General features: G+C 39.2%; 1 protein-coding gene across 1 annotated transcript in view; it reads left to right on the forward strand.

The window, feature by feature from the left end:
- The window catches only part of Gabrr3 (gamma-aminobutyric acid type A receptor rho3 subunit), a 55,379-nt gene that overhangs the window by 30,277 nt on the left and 9,237 nt on the right, over positions 1 to 15,865 (forward strand). Inside the window, exons 7-8 of the mRNA XM_031364733.1 lie at positions 3,310 to 3,462; positions 11,218 to 11,414. Coding sequence (XP_031220593.1) covers positions 3,310 to 3,462; positions 11,218 to 11,414 — 350 coding nt within the window. The remainder of the gene's footprint in view (positions 1 to 3,309; positions 3,463 to 11,217; positions 11,415 to 15,865) is intronic.

Here is a 15,865-nt window from a genome sequence, read left to right on the forward strand (position 1 = left end):
TTCTTTTCACTTTGTAGAACCTGTCAAAAATCAGACAAAACATCACAGAAAATTCGTCCACAAAGATGTTTTTATGTATTTTTTAAATGAAATATGAAGGCTTGACATTCCAGTATGTTTATACTTTTAAGAAGTAGAACATTAGCTCCTACAAAAAAATGGACTAAGATAGAAATATATAGCCTTATATAAGATAATACAAGTTTCTTTTAATTAAAAGGGAAACTAATAGAAGACTCTTTAACAAAAACTCGTATTTTTATTGAAGAAATTATTTATACACATGTAGGTATGTTTGTATGTGCCTGTGCATTCTAAATTTTTAAGGAGCTAGGGATTGGGGAGTGTTTCAATTTTATTTCAATACATTTTAGTTCTTAATTTGTTAAAAATATGCACATTTTTAACAAGAAGGAATAAAATGTGTTCTAATCATATAAAGTACAAGATCAAGTCTGTGTTCATATATCCAATTACTAGTTGTATCCAGATTGAACTAGTTCCTAAGTTTCAGAAGGATGACCATAAAGACTGATTTCAGTTCATGAGTAGATACCAGGTCTGCCTCACACTATCCATAAATTTTTAATGTGGTGCCCTTCTGTTTAAAAATATTAGCTTCATCAAAAATGATTGTAAATATTTTTCTTTATTCCTATCATCATAACTACCAGCTGTAGCTAACATCCTCAAATTGCTATACAAGATAGATAGATAGATAGATAGATAGATAGATAGATAGATAGATAGATAAAATCATACATGTGGCTCTCCTTGTAAAAGCTGGAAATTGGAGGTGCAAAAACTTATTTTTCATTTGTAACAGAGTCTTGCTTTTTTCATAAAAAATCCTTTCACTATTATTATTGACTACACAAACCCATGGCCACTCAGTAACATTAACAAGTGGGAGAGGGTTTTTCGGTCCTTCATCCATTTCAGTGTTCCTCTAAATCGCATCCTGTGGGTTCACAAAGGAAAGATTCCTACCCCTGCGGAGTATGTCAAGGAATTATTTGTTATCAAAGCTAAAGTACAGGGGCAACTGCCTGAGTGAAAACTCTAGTCTACTGCTTCCCACCAGCACAGCCTTGGAATTGCTTAACTTAATTTCCTCACCTTCCAGAGGGTTTCACGACAGCCTTTGCCTTATGCACTTTTGCAAATGAGCTAATATATTTAAATGACTTAGGATAGTGTCGGCCACATAGGAAATGCTTAAGCAATATTAGTTAGGAAATTCCATCATCATCACTTTCATCAGCATCTTCCCTGTGAGGCTTTTAATACCATCCAAACCCTTAAAGTGTCAGAACACGGTAAGTATGCAGGATGGCACAGGATATAAGTACATCGTGGGATGGCACCCCAATTACTACAAGCCCTTTTCTCACAATCTTTATTTCTATTTCTTTCTGCTAGTGGAGGCAATGGAAGACACCCCCCCCCCAATACTCATGCCAAAAATTTAATTCACATTGCAAAAGAGTGATGCCATACACATAAAGGTATGATGGGTGTCTGGCTCACATTATGAGCTTCCTAGAAAGAGCAATCCAGCCTGCCAAGCAGGTCTGAAAGGAGCTGAGAACACAGAAAGGAGCAATAGGCTTGGAACTTTATGGTGGTTTGGGGGTAGAGCAAAGACAGAGGATGTTCCCTTTGATGGAGGAGACAATGGTTAAAGACTTCATGGGATGGCAAATAACAATGATTAAAGACTTCATGGGATGCCAAATGAGATTTTGAGGTTTTTTTTTTTAATGTGTTTGCATAAAATATTATAATTATTTATTATTATTTTATTTTTATTATAGTTTTGGGGGTTTTAGTGTGTTATTTATGAGGCAGAAAGGGACATAGAAATGGGGCCTGGGAACTCTCAGTATTTTTGGATTAAAGATGAAGTCAGACTCCTTACTACACTGACTGGAGTAATGATTTGACCATCTTACAAGGTAGAATGACCTGTTGTAATGAGTAAAGGCGCCTACAGTCTACCCATAGTGCCGTCTTCATCTTCCCCTCCTGATCCACAGGGTAGAGCAGCATTCTTCCTTCACGATTAATCCCTTGTACCAGCCCCACTAATAAAACCCCAAATAATAATTCTCCATAAAAATTTTAAGAAAGGAGGAGTGTTGCATGGTGATATATATATATATATATATATATATATATATATATATATATAGTATTTCTGGTGCTCTGGCTTTAATCCTTAGCATTGCAAAATAATAATAAATAGTAATGATGATTGTCTTACTCAGGGTTTTACTGCTGTGAACAGACACCATGACCAAGGCAAGTCTTAGAAAGGACAACATATATTTGGGGCTGGCTTACAGGTTCAGAGGTTCAGTCCTTTATCATCAAGGTAGGAGCATGGCAACATCTGGGCAGGCATGGTGCAGACAGAGCTGAGAGCTCTACATCTTCATCTGTAGACTGCTAGTGAAAGACTGACTTCCAGGCAACTAGGATAAGGGTCTTAAAGCCCACACCCACAGTGACACACCTACTCCAACAAGGCAATACCTACTCCAACAGGGCCAGTTTTCTAATAGTGCCACTCCCTGGGCCGAGTATATACAAACCATACCAATGATCATTTTTTGAAAAAAATCTCTCGAGTCTGTGAAGCTTCAAAGTACCGAACATGTGTTAAAGATGCCCCTTCTTTCTGAATTCTTAGCATTCCAGATCCCAAGCAAAGGTCTAGTGATACACTCCAAATCTTTTCTTACAGTCAAATGTTCTTCATCTTTTGTAACAATTGATAAACGACTATTCACTAATGATACACAGTCATCACTTAGTACTGTTCTTTTTATGTAAATTTTTATTGGTTATTTTATTCATTTACACATCAAATGTTATCCCTCTTCCCAGTTAAACCCTCTATTCCCTCCCCCCATCTCCTCTGCTTCAATGAGGGTGCTCCTCCATCCACCCACCCACTTCCGCCTCAGCACCCTTAGCACTGTTTTTAAAGAAATACTACAAACAAACAATTTAAGTGTGAAAAATTATATACAGGCGATGTAATTGCCATTCACTCCCCAGCTAGGCTCTAGAAGGCAAGCATACTTTCAGGTGAGTACTTAAGCAGGCTGTAGTTTAGGTCACCTAACAGTGTTAGAATTCCAAGCGCAGGTGAGAAGCAGCGTGTGCTGTGTAAGCAGAGATGAGCTATCACCGGCTATATCTCTGAGAGCTTCCGGTCTGAAGAGTAGGTTGTGTGGCTAAGCCTGTTTCGTGGTAACCAGTTTTTTTTTTATTTGTTTGTTTGTTTGTTTGTTCTCTTAGGGTGGTACTACAGGCTTTTCATCAACTTTGTGCTACGGAGGCATATTTTCTTCTTTGTACTGCAGACCTATTTCCCAGCCATGTTGATGGTAATGCTTTCATGGGTTTCATTCTGGATTGACCGGAGAGCAGTTCCTGCAAGAGTTTCTCTGGGTAAATAAAATTTTCCATTTGTTATAAAAATTATAATCCAAAGAGAAAGCCAGGGAGGTAAATAAATATGGATGCTGCATGGAGAAGCAAGCAGATGGTGAATTAGTCAGGATGTGGTTGTGTGTTCAGGCTAAGGTGTTTATCCAAGAACAAGTTGTAATTGGGCTCTTTCTCTGGTCACTGAGTGTTTGGGGGTGAAGGTGTTGCTGACTAATCAGCAGCTAAGTGAGAGTAAGAAAAGATGGCATGGTTATAAAACAAAAATGAACCCATTTAAATTCATTTTGTCACTAAAGCAACCCCATGTCCCTTACCCAAGTTGATTTGGCTTTGCAAGACAAACCTTTCAGAACATAGAAGGAAGTAATTAACTTCCTTAAAGTAATTCACACTGTACTCTTGGTCTCTTAATAGATTCCAGGGCAGAGAATGCTAAATATGGGAAGATGGGTACTGATCAGAAATTAGAACTTAACTGAAAGGTCAGAGTGAGAGTCAACGATAGTAGAATTTCCAGGGAAACAAGGTGCCTGCCTCATTAAGTCACCACACAGGGTTAATTGCCTAATCCATCCAGCATGTTAGATGCCACTGTCATACACTCTGATTTATGGGAACTATTTCAGAACCACTTGAAGGTCACTGAATCTTTGTAAAGTGGGATGTGCCAAGCTAAGCACTTGGAAGAAGACATGTAAGTTAACAAAGAACCAAGAGTTAATGCCACTTGCCTTCTTGACTGGTTTCGGACACTTTCTGGTTTCCTGTGATTTATTTTTTCCTTTTTTACCTGTAGAGCTCTGTCTTGAGAGAAGATTTTAATATGTGCTTCACAATCACTGTAATCATTGTAACTATAATAAAATCCATCCCAGAAAGGATAGTTTTCAAAGTTAATGTTCAGAAATTTTATGCATACTTCAAAAGATCACTTGAAGACATGAATTATTAATATTAATAATGTGCTCACCTCTTTCCCCTATCAACCCACAGTCTGCAAGTGTGTCAGACTTGAATATCTTCAAGGAAAAATATCATCTAAATGAGTAATTAAATTATTTTGACTGTGCTTTCATATCAGAACATCTGTGTCCTGATCCGTACTAAAGGGGCAAGCACAGGCCCAAATGAGAGTCTGAGGGCACATGCAAGCATCCACCAGAGACTGAGAAAGGCATTCAGTCTAGATGTACATTAGCATGACTTCTAACCACATCCCTCAAGTCCACTGCTCTGCACTTACATGGCGAGGAGAGCAGCTGTAAGAGCTAGTAGGCTGAAGTGAAATATGAATGCAGAAATACGATGCTCAAACCTCTTTGAAATTCTGCCCTCCTGTATCTGTGTTTATCCCTGAGAGATACAAAAGTTTTGCTTATTTATGTAAATTAGCATCCAATTCAGAGCAACCTCTCTCCCATGGTTACTGCAACAAACAGCAGCTCTCCCATAACACTGTCGGATTCCCAGGCTTTAGCTTCCTACTACCCTCAAACCTGCCTTTATTTCTTGTCTTTCTAAGTGCAGTGCTGTTCAGTTCCTCGAAGGCACAGGGTGGTGTTTCAAAACATGGTTATAATGGTTATTGACCATTAGGTAATTAGGTAATTAGGTAATTCGCATTGCCACCTCAGCACTACTTAGTGATTGCTGCTTTTGCACTCCTAGTAATTGACAAGCTGTGTTGTAAGCTATTATAAACCATAGTCCCCGTGGTGGCAGAAAACCCACTTTGCTTGTGACTGTATACAAACTACAAGCCTCTCTCTATCTCCACATCCCCTTACCCTCCCCACCCTCTTATAATTAGTATTATGCACACTGCTAACATTTTAAATAGCTTTAACACTTGAGGAAATATGTGGAACTCTTTTCTCTGTTCTGACTTCATTTAACGTAGCATCTTCCAGTTCCATTCACTAGCTACAAACCATATAGGCTATCACTTTTAGGACCTATAGTACTTCCTTCTGTATATGGGAAGTTTTCATTCATATATCTATCTTTTCATTTTTATAACATTTGTTGATGGTACAAACTAATGGGCTTCATTATGACACCTTTATTGTATACATTCTGATCATCTTTCATCCCCTATTACCATATTCTACTCCTCACTCCACATTGTTTCCCTTCCTTTGTCCCCCAATTCTCCTTCTTCTTTTATGTATCATCTCTATCATTTTGGTTTTCCTGTAACTGTTATTGTTACATGCATACTCACATAGATATATAAATGTACTATTGAGTACATTTGGTGTATATATTTTTAGGGCTGACAGTCTATACTGGACAATTACTTAAGGAGCTCATCCTTATGAAAGACTGACTCTCCTTCACTCAGTAAGCATTGACTTACCTGTAGTTTTTCATCTAAGTGTGGGGTTTTGTGAAATTTCCCCAATCCCTGTTGGTAACTGGTGTTATCATTTTTCTCATTTAGGTAGCCATATTGTTCAGATAGTAGGCATAGATTTCCTGTTCTATATAGAAAACACAATCCTGTAGCAGGCATCCTGATCCTCTGACTCCTAGAATTTTCCCTTTTCCTTGATGTTTCCTGAGAGTTAGGGATAGGGGTTGTATTATAGATGCATCAGTTGAGGCTGGGTACCTATGGTCATTTTGACCAATTGTAGCTTACTGAAATAACCTCCATATACCACAAAAAGAAGCTTCACCCAGCATAACTTCTAACTAAATTCTAATACTCATCCTTATACCTACAGATAAATACAAATGTAGCCCTTGTCCACATATCTATTGATAAGGAGTTAGGATGAGCATTACAGATCTTAGTTTTTGAATAATATATCAGTTAACATCCATGTGCAGTTATCTCACTGATGTGTTAATATTGTTTCTTTCTGAGATACATCCAGATGTGAGGTAACTAGATCGTATAATAAGTCTATTTTTAGTATCTGGAGGAGCTTCAATACTGTTTTTCATAAGCTTGTGTCTTCGTGTGTGTGATGGTGTGTGTGTGCCTGCCTGTCTGTGTCTCTCTCTTTCTCTATCTCTATGTCTCTCTGTCTATCTGTCTCTTTGTGTGTGTGTGTGTGTGTGTGTGTGTGTGCATGCACATACACATACACACCTTTGTTGGCCATTTTAATTGGGGTAAAATGATCACTCATTGTACTTGGACTTGCATTTTCAATATGCAAAAGAAATTGAGCATTTTTTCACAATTCGTACAAAAAATGAATTTCTTCTTTTGAGAAATATGTCCTCATATTCTTTGCCCATTAATAATTAGATTACTTATTTTGTTAAGTTTTAATATACACTATGTACTTTGGTTATAATTCCTTTGTCAAACTAATGGGTTATTAAGCAAAAATATTTTCTCATTATGTAGGTAGTCTGGTCACTATGTTTCTTTTACTGTGTAGAACTTCTTAGTTTAACCTAGCTACTTCTTCCTATTTTTGCTTTATTTCCTGTGCTTTGGGGATGTCATTCAAAAATTTATCACCTGTACCAATGTTTTGAAGTATCCCCCTATATTTTCTTCTAGTACTTTAGAATTTCAGGTGTTATATTCAGACCAGTGATGCTATTGGTTTCTTCAGAGTTTGTAATAAATTTTCACTGAAAGTAGTGAGAAGTCTGGTCTCATCAAATAGCTCAGGATGTGATTATTTCTAGAAGGTTAGTTACAGTGTAGAATCTGAAACTGCCTGCTAGATGAACAACCACTGGTCTATTTTGTACTGTGAACAGATCTTCCACCAACAGGCTTAGATACTTGAAAAGCATTAGCTTACAGAGTAATCTCCAGATCTCTCAAAGATTCTTGCAATTTACTGTATAACATCTGAAAAATGATTGATATTTCCATTAATTCCTCATAAAAGTTGAGGAATAGGAGGTTCACAATGGCATATGTAAGTCTGGCAGCATTGTAGGGCAGACTTGACAGTGAGAGTCACAGGACTAGCAATCAACAGCCTCGTTCTTTCACTTGATGTAATAGAGTGAGTAACCCAGGTTTAAGAAAATCAGTACCAAATACTACTCCAATTGGGATGATTGTTTTGCCCTGTTCTTTCAAATAAAAATGGCATTTCACTGAAAAGAAAGAGGGTAGGAAATGGTCGAGAGCATACAATGAATGTGCAAAGCCCTGTGTTTGATTAGCAGTACCACAAATAATAAATCAATGGATGATCAAGTTGATGTCTAGTTCTTGCTTGACTCCTATAATTGATGGTGTTCCTCAAAATAGCTTTTGTTCTTTGGTTGATAAAAATACTGCATAAACTTCACATTCCACCATACAAGATGGTTTAAATTTGTGCACACTTACAAGAGAAATTCATGTAATCAGCACAGAAATTACCAATCTCTAGTGACTATCACTGGACTTTGGTACCCCTATGAATAGAAATTGCTGCTTCTGGCCACTGAGTGGTGCTGTGATATATAGTTCATATCTTTTCCTTGTGTGCTCCATATTGTCCTAGCTATGCCTATAAGAAAACGTTCTTATAGGAAAAATGCTTTCTTATGTGAAAACAAATGAAGACTACCCTCCTGTTAGGAAAACTATTTATAGCACTTCACTGAAGGGGTTAACAAAGTCACAAGTCCAAGAAGTGATGCCTGTGAGCCTACTGCTGTTATCATGGTTAATGAACTACTGATCCATCATGTCTGGCTAAAGATGGCCAATAAAATGCAGACATGAGGAATCCTCCCCAGACTGCCCTTAATTCACCCACGCATGTGCTTAAAAGTTAATACGGTGAAACTGTGAGGGCTCAGGGGAGCTGAGTCAAATGGCCTGGCTAAATATTTTCTCATAACATCTTTCTAACTATGCATACTGATATCAGTAGGTGGGAATGTAATTTCCGAACACAATATATGACCTTTCCTTGACTAAATGGTCAGTTCATGTGATTCAAAACCCCTTTATTGGGATATTCAGTTTAATGAATCTTCAAGGAATACCATTTGTCAAGATTAATGTGTTTCCGAGGAATGACTCGGGCATAATAGGTATGTTTAATGTGGCTCTAATCGTCCTAGCTTCCACTTCTATTGCTCTAAGAATTTATGCCAGTTATCTTATCATTTACTCCTCCATCCAACAATTCCTCCTCCCTACTCTCTCATTAATTTTATCATTAGTATTATTGCTGACTGTATGCAATGAAATTATGTACTGCTGGTGATTAAAATAAATAAAGAACAGGTAAATTAGTTGGGCTAAACATCCTTTTAAGAGAAAATGATTGATACTTAATTCCTCCCAAGCAAATATAGATACTGTGGTTTATTTTTATTAATCCAAATAGTCAATGGTTCTGGTGTACACTCATAACTCATGTACACTTATAACTTTTCTAAACCATTATTTTATCCCCGAAATCTAAATTACTGTCTACTGAAAAACATTAAAATTCTATGTTCAATGTCTTATAAAATGAAGAAAAGATATTTAATTTTTTTTTTAGCTACTGATGGAAGGTACTCTATAAGGAATGTGAATTCAGGATTCCCTTGAAGGATGGATTAAAACCTCTGGCCCATTGAATGTACAAAGTACCTTCTAACTTTTTTTTTTAAAATTCATTTTTCCTGGTATGTTTATTCATAGATACTCTTTGTGAGATTTATTTATTTACTTACTTATGATTTTTTTTTGTTTGTTTTGTTTTTTTGAGACAGGGTTTCTCTGTATAGTCCTGGCTGTCCTGGAACTCACTCCATAGACCAGGGTGGTCTTGAACTCAGAAATCTGCCTGCCTCTGCCTCCCAAGCGCTTGGATTAAAGTCGTGAGCCACCACCGCCCGGCGCCTTCTAACTTTTTAACATATCCTCAAAGTACTTTGTAGCATCTTGCCTTAGAGATCTACCATATAGGATTTATAATCAAAGGGAATAAGCAAAGGGAATTCCTTTCCAGGTCTAAAATGAGAGGCAGTAGTTATGCAGTTATACAAAAATCACAGGTTTACCAGTTGCAGGAAGAAACCTGAATCATGTCCTGACAAAATGTGGGCCAATTACTCAGCTAGTCTCAGCACACATTTCATTTTTGTAATCAATATCAATATTTACCAAAGTGCCTGGGAGATAAATATCTGACTGAAGCAACCACTTTTAAGCTCTAATCTTGGTTTCAGCCCTTTGTAATACATTAATAAAAATCACATCTCCATGCTTGTATAACAAGTGTGTTTTGGAGCCAAACATGAAAACCATATATAGCTGTATACAGGCTATTTGCTGTTGTATGTATGTATGTATGTATGTATGTATGTATTTATTTATTTATTTTTATTGTTGTTGCCTGGAGACCTGAAATTGAATGAGATAGTTTATTTGCTTAATGTTAAGAGCTAAAATAGAGTTTATAAGTCAAATCAGTGTTGAGGTGAGATTCTGGACTTCCCCCTATACCACTTCCCCTTGGTAACTATCAAGTTACTGGGCTGTAATGTGCTTTGTTACGCAAACTAAAACTTCATTTGAGATTGAGTGGCTCTGTAGAGTTGCTATTGTATTTGACACAGGGCTCCCTTGCAGGAGCACTTTACACAATCCTGTAGAGAAGATAGAGGTCTCTTGGTGAAAGTATCTCTCAGTTAAGAGTAAATCACAGCGCTCTTCCTGCTGTTGGAGATGCCCCACAATTCATAAACTCACTAAGAATTTCATTTGTGCTTCCCTGGTGTGAAGTTAACAAATAAAGCCACTGCAGCCAGTGTGCATTTCAAATATTTGCAATACCTTCTCTCCAGACAGCACTCTAGCAACATTCTTCTGAGAAATTAGCGTAGAGATCGAATAGGTCTTATAGCCAGTGTTTTACTAAAATCTGAGTCACTTTTTCTCCCATCATCTTTTGGAACTGAAACTCCCAACTCTTCACCTGGAGTTCTCATACAAGAGAACAAAGAGAAAAGATAGAAGAGAAAGACATTCGTGCACACACACACACACACACACACATATGGCATAGGGAGGAGAGGGGAGGGAAAAGGGAGGAGGAGAGAAAGAGGGAGAAGTAGAGTGAGAAGGACAGGGAGAGGGACAGGGAAGAGGAGAGGGAGGCTTCTAAATTCCAGAGAAGGGGAAAGAAGGGAAAGAAACACAGACAGAGGAGGGGAGAAGAGAAAGGAGGAATGATGTCTAGCATTGCTCAGAAACAGCCTCCGGCACTAGTATACATACACTGAGTTGAAGCATAGTTTCATATATAGGCGTTCAAAGAGAAGAATGATGACTCATTAGAATTCTTGATGAAAGAAACATGTGGGTAATGGTACTCTTCACTACTGCTTAAGATCAACCAAGACAAAGATGAAGTCCTTTTGCAGCATGAAAGAGTAAAGGTAGATAACGTCAACTTCTTACAAATGGGAGTTATTAAAATAATTTAGAGATGGTTACTGAAAATGGGCTTGTCACTTCTTTCCAAGAAGAACTTCTTATTTCGGCCACGCGTTTACCTTACTAGGATGATCAGAAGTTGTCCATTGAAGGATAGGCTTCAAACATGTTAGATTTGAGGTGTTTAGACAGAAGGATGTTAGATGTGAGCTGCGGGCGACAGCAAGACACAGAGGTGGAGAGAAATATCCAATGAGAACCTTCCGATGTCCAGGGCTAGCATGCAAACATTTACTCCAACTCTGAGACAGTAAATGGATTTTGTTCTTAAGAGACACATGGTGATGATCCACGAATTGGAATGCTGTGCACTGAGTTTGTCATTCGTTCTTCTTGAACTGCAGGAATCACCACGGTGCTCACCATGTCCACAATCGTCACCGGTGTGAGTGCCTCCATGCCTCAGGTGTCCTACGTCAAGGCAGTGGATGTGTACATGTGGGTCAGCTCCCTCTTTGTGTTTCTGTCAGTCATTGAGTATGCAGCAGTGAATTACCTCACCACAGTGGAAGAGTGGAAGCAGCTCAACAGGAGGGGACAGGTACAGCTTTACATTGAATGTCAACTCCTTTCGAAAAATACTAGGCTTGGTGTCTTTTCCTGTTGCTGTAATAAATAAAACACCTTGACAAAACCAACTTCCAGGAAAGGGGGTTTATTTTGGCTCACAATGCAGGGGTGTCATCTGTCACAGTGGGGGAAGTCAAGGCAGCAAGAGATTGAAGTGGCTATTCATCTTCCACCCAACAGGAGAAAGCTGAGAACAATGCAAGCTGCTGCCCCTTTCTTGCTCATACAGCATAGGCTCCTAGCCAAGGAATGCTGCCATCCACAGTGGGACTGGCTTCCCATCTCAAACAACACAATGAAGAGAACCACCTACTGATAGGCCCAGGGGCCCAATTGGCAAGTGATTCTCAATTCTGTCAAAATGACAATTAGCAGTAAACATCCCAGGGCAAAGACTAATTTCTTTAGCAAGGTTCTTACAGTTTATCAAACTCTTGCATTAAATCCAAATGCCTTGGCAAGGGTCAAGTCAGCAGGATTGTGAGAATGTAATGTGGAACTTTAATCTCTGCTCAATGCTAGCTGCTTTCTTCAGCATCCTCATTCACTCGCCCAGAGGGCTTTTGTGCATAAAGGATTCTTCTCAGTATGGATTGGTCCCCTGATTCTGCCCCATTAGAAGAAGAAGGTGTTATACAAACTACTCCTTTTCTACTTTGTTGATGGTGATGGTCATGGTTATGATGGTGGTGATGGTGATATAGCTAGAAAGCTTTGAGCGTTCATTTTCTATTGGCATTACACCAACACCTAAAATATCTTGGTGACTTGATTTTTGTGCTAACCCCGAGAGGTCTGTGTTTTCTCACCTTCATTTCACAGAGGAAAAGAAAAATGCAGCCAAAGTCACAGAGTTAAAAGGCTCAGAATTAGCTTTTGTGTCTATGACTATAAAGGCTCTGCTCTCAACCAATAATAATATGTTTTTTTTCCCTCTCTTTGTCACATAGAAGAATACTAGAATGAAATGAGGGGTTTTTCTCTCCATAATGTCCTGGCAGTGGGGTATCTGCTGCACTCTAAAACTGATCAGTTATTTTTTGACATTACTTAATAAAACATATGTGTTGCTTTTTACTGCTGTATTTCCCAAACAATGTGGATACCAGTCTCCTGTTCTCATGAAAACTAAAAGACAATCTCTTTATGTGCTCATATACATAATTTTAACAAAATGTGTTCATACTGGCTTTAGACATTTGTTTTAAACATTTTTTAAAGGAATATCTGTATATGGATGTTTTGCAGCATGTACCACATGTATGCAGTGTCCACAGAGGTCAGAAGAGAACATTAAACCCCTTGGAAATGAGGTTCAGACTCCAGTGTAATCTATCATGTGGGTACTGGAAACAGAAACCAGGACCTGTACAAGAGCAGTTAATATTTTTAACTGCTGAGCTATGTCTCCAGCCCCAAGGTTTGCAGATTGTCATATAAGCATTTGTTCATACTCAACATTTGAAATTTTAATTTTTCTCTTTTTTCATTTTTTATTGGTTATTTTATTTATTTACATTTCAAATGTTATCCCCCCTCCCAGTTTCCCCTCCACAAGCTCCCTACCCCCTTCTTCCTATCCCCTGCTTCTATGAGGGTGCTCTCCCACCCACTCACCCACCCACCCACTCCTTCCTCAGCAGCCTAGCATTCCATATCCTGGGGCATCAAGCCTCCACAGGACCAAAGACCTCCCCTCCCAGTGATGCCAGATAAGGCCATCCTCTGCTACATATCCAGCTGGAGCCATGTGTACCCCTGTGTACTCTTTGGTTGGTGGTTTAGTCCCTAGGAGCTCTGGGGGTCTGTTTGGTTGACAATGGTGTTCTTCCTATGAGGTTGCAAACTCCTTCAGCTCCTACAGTCCTTGCCTGAACTCCTGTATTGGGGTCCCTGTGCTCAGTCCAATGTTTGGCTGTGTATATCCACATCTATATTGGTCCAGCTCTGACATAGCCTCTCAGGAGACAGCTCTCATCAACATCCACTGAAACTTCAACTCAGGTTCCCCATTTAAGTTGTACAGAAACAATCTTCTCTGCTTTATAGAAGAAGCAGAGAAGGATTTTGATGAAATAGAATAATTTGACATGAGATGCACAGAGAACGGAGTTTCAGTTCGGGCCTCTGAGAATAATTCCAGTCACTCATTTTACGTCCTGTGAGTCAAAACCCTAACGTAACTGACTTTGTTTTATTCCACGTGCTTTTGTTTCTTTGGTTAACTGTATGAGGACTTGCCAAGCACATGTGCATCCTGAGGAGGATGCAGGTGTGAGGCCACAAGGAGCTTTCAGGTGCATGTGACACCAGAGTGCATGTACATTACCAGCGTTCTCGTGGAGCCTAGCTCTGCAGAACTGAGTCAGAACCTGAGAGGCTACATGGTTGACAAGCTCTGGGTGATGCTAAAGCCACTGGTCCATACCAACACTGGAGAAAGCAGTGATTTGAATAATCTATGGCATGAAGGATGAATGAGGAAAATGTGTACAAAGGGAAAGATTTTCTTGTTTAGTTTGTTTTAATGTAGTGGGTGATTAACGCAAGGACCAGACACTGAAGTAAACTGGAATCACTTATCTATTTCTTCAACTCTGAAATATACCTTCCTGCTCTGAACCTTCCACACAATGTTCACACCACCTGAATCTTTTATTCTATTTATTTATTTATTTTTATTCAATCTTTTTTTACAGTCCAGATTTTATCCCCCTCCCGGTTCACCCTCTGACTGTTCCACATCCCATACCTCCCCCCACACCTGCCATCTCTATGAGGATGTCCTCCACCTTACCCCACCAGACCTCCCCACTCCCTGGGGACTACAGTCTCTTCAGGGTTAGGTGCATCTTCCCTGAGTCCAAATCCATCAGTCCTCTGCTGTATATGTGATGGGGGCCTCATATTAGCTTGTGTATGCTGCCTGGTTGTTGGCCCAGTGTCTGAGAGATCTCAGAGGTCCAGGTTAGTTGAGACTGTTGGTCCTCCTACAGAATCACCCTCCTCAGCTTCTCCCAGCTTTTCCCCAAATCTTTTACTATTACTTAAATTTGTTCTTTGACAATTTTCTTCATGGATATTATACAAACTGAATACTTTCACCCCAGACCCTCTCCAATTTTCCTATCCCCACCCACCCCCTTATCTATCTCCTCTCTCCTTCTCCTCTACAAATCTTTTCTTGACATCCATACCTGTTCATTTTGTTTTGTCTCACTTAGTTTAAAAGGGCTGTCTATATGAAGCTATCTGTTGGAGCTTTGTGTACTCAGCAATGGAAATACAACTAAAGACAAGAACTTTCCCTCTTCCAGATTCTATTAATAGTCAGTAGTTCCGTTGTAATGGTTAGCTTCCCACGAGCTACTCCTTCATCCATGACTAGTTATTAGCAGGGCCAGTTTGCAGTGGGCCCAGTGACAGTACCCACAGTAGATCAGTGTTCATGATTGCATTTGTTCTACAGAATCTAGAGGATAGTGTTTCTCAGCCATTCACCACCTTTCCCAACTCTTCTCTCTTTTCTATCCCCTCTTCTTCAGTGTTCCCTGAGTGTTTTAGGAGATAGTGTAAATGTCTTGTCCAGGACTGAGCCTTCAGTTATCAGTTATTGTTAGCAGCTTGAGTCTAAGTCACCAGAAGTCTGCATTCACTGCAAGAAAAGAATTGTCTGATTAAGGCTAAGAGTAGTGTTTGCCTATGTGTATTTAGAAGGCAGTTTGATGCTGTGTTAATTTAGTTTAACAATAGTAGTAAGTTTTCTCTCTTGGACCCATCACTTCTCCAGGAATGAGTTGTTAACAACTACAATACCATCCATGGATTTCTTCCCATGGAATGGACATTAAAAGCAAACAGAAGGTGGTTTGTTCCCCCATAATAGGCACCCTATGCACTGGTGGTAATGTCTTTCCTATCAGACTGGCTTTGTGGTTTGCAGGATTCACAGTTGGGTAAGACAGTAAAGCCATTCCTCCACCACTAGCCTGCATAGCACATTTCAGTCCTTTGAATGCTAAATAGCAGCCAGGAGGTTTTCAGCTCAGTGTCAGCTTTCTTTCTTTCTTTCTCTCTGTTGTGGGGTGTCAGTAATAGGATCTTGCACTCTTGTTGTGGTAAGCAACAAAATTGGTACCAGCATAGTGGGGTATTCCTGTGACAACCTGACCATGTTTTGGGGAGGACTGTGGAAGGACTTTGGAACTTTGAGCTAGAAGAGCCATTGGTTAAGAGCTCTATGGGATGTTGTGTAGGAGCTTGGAAGATCATGTTGAGAACAGCGCAGAAGATGGAGGCCTGGCTTGTGAAATTTCTGAGGGAAGATTAAAGACTCTTATCAGGGCCATGTTTTGATTCTGTGGTTCTGGTTAGCTGGGTCTGAAGTATCAGCTGTGATTAACAAGATACCAGAACTACTAA

This window comes from Mastomys coucha, unplaced genomic scaffold (assembly GCF_008632895.1).
Source record: "Mastomys coucha isolate ucsf_1 unplaced genomic scaffold, UCSF_Mcou_1 pScaffold12, whole genome shotgun sequence".
Lineage (NCBI taxonomy): Eukaryota > Metazoa > Chordata > Mammalia > Rodentia > Muridae > Mastomys > Mastomys coucha.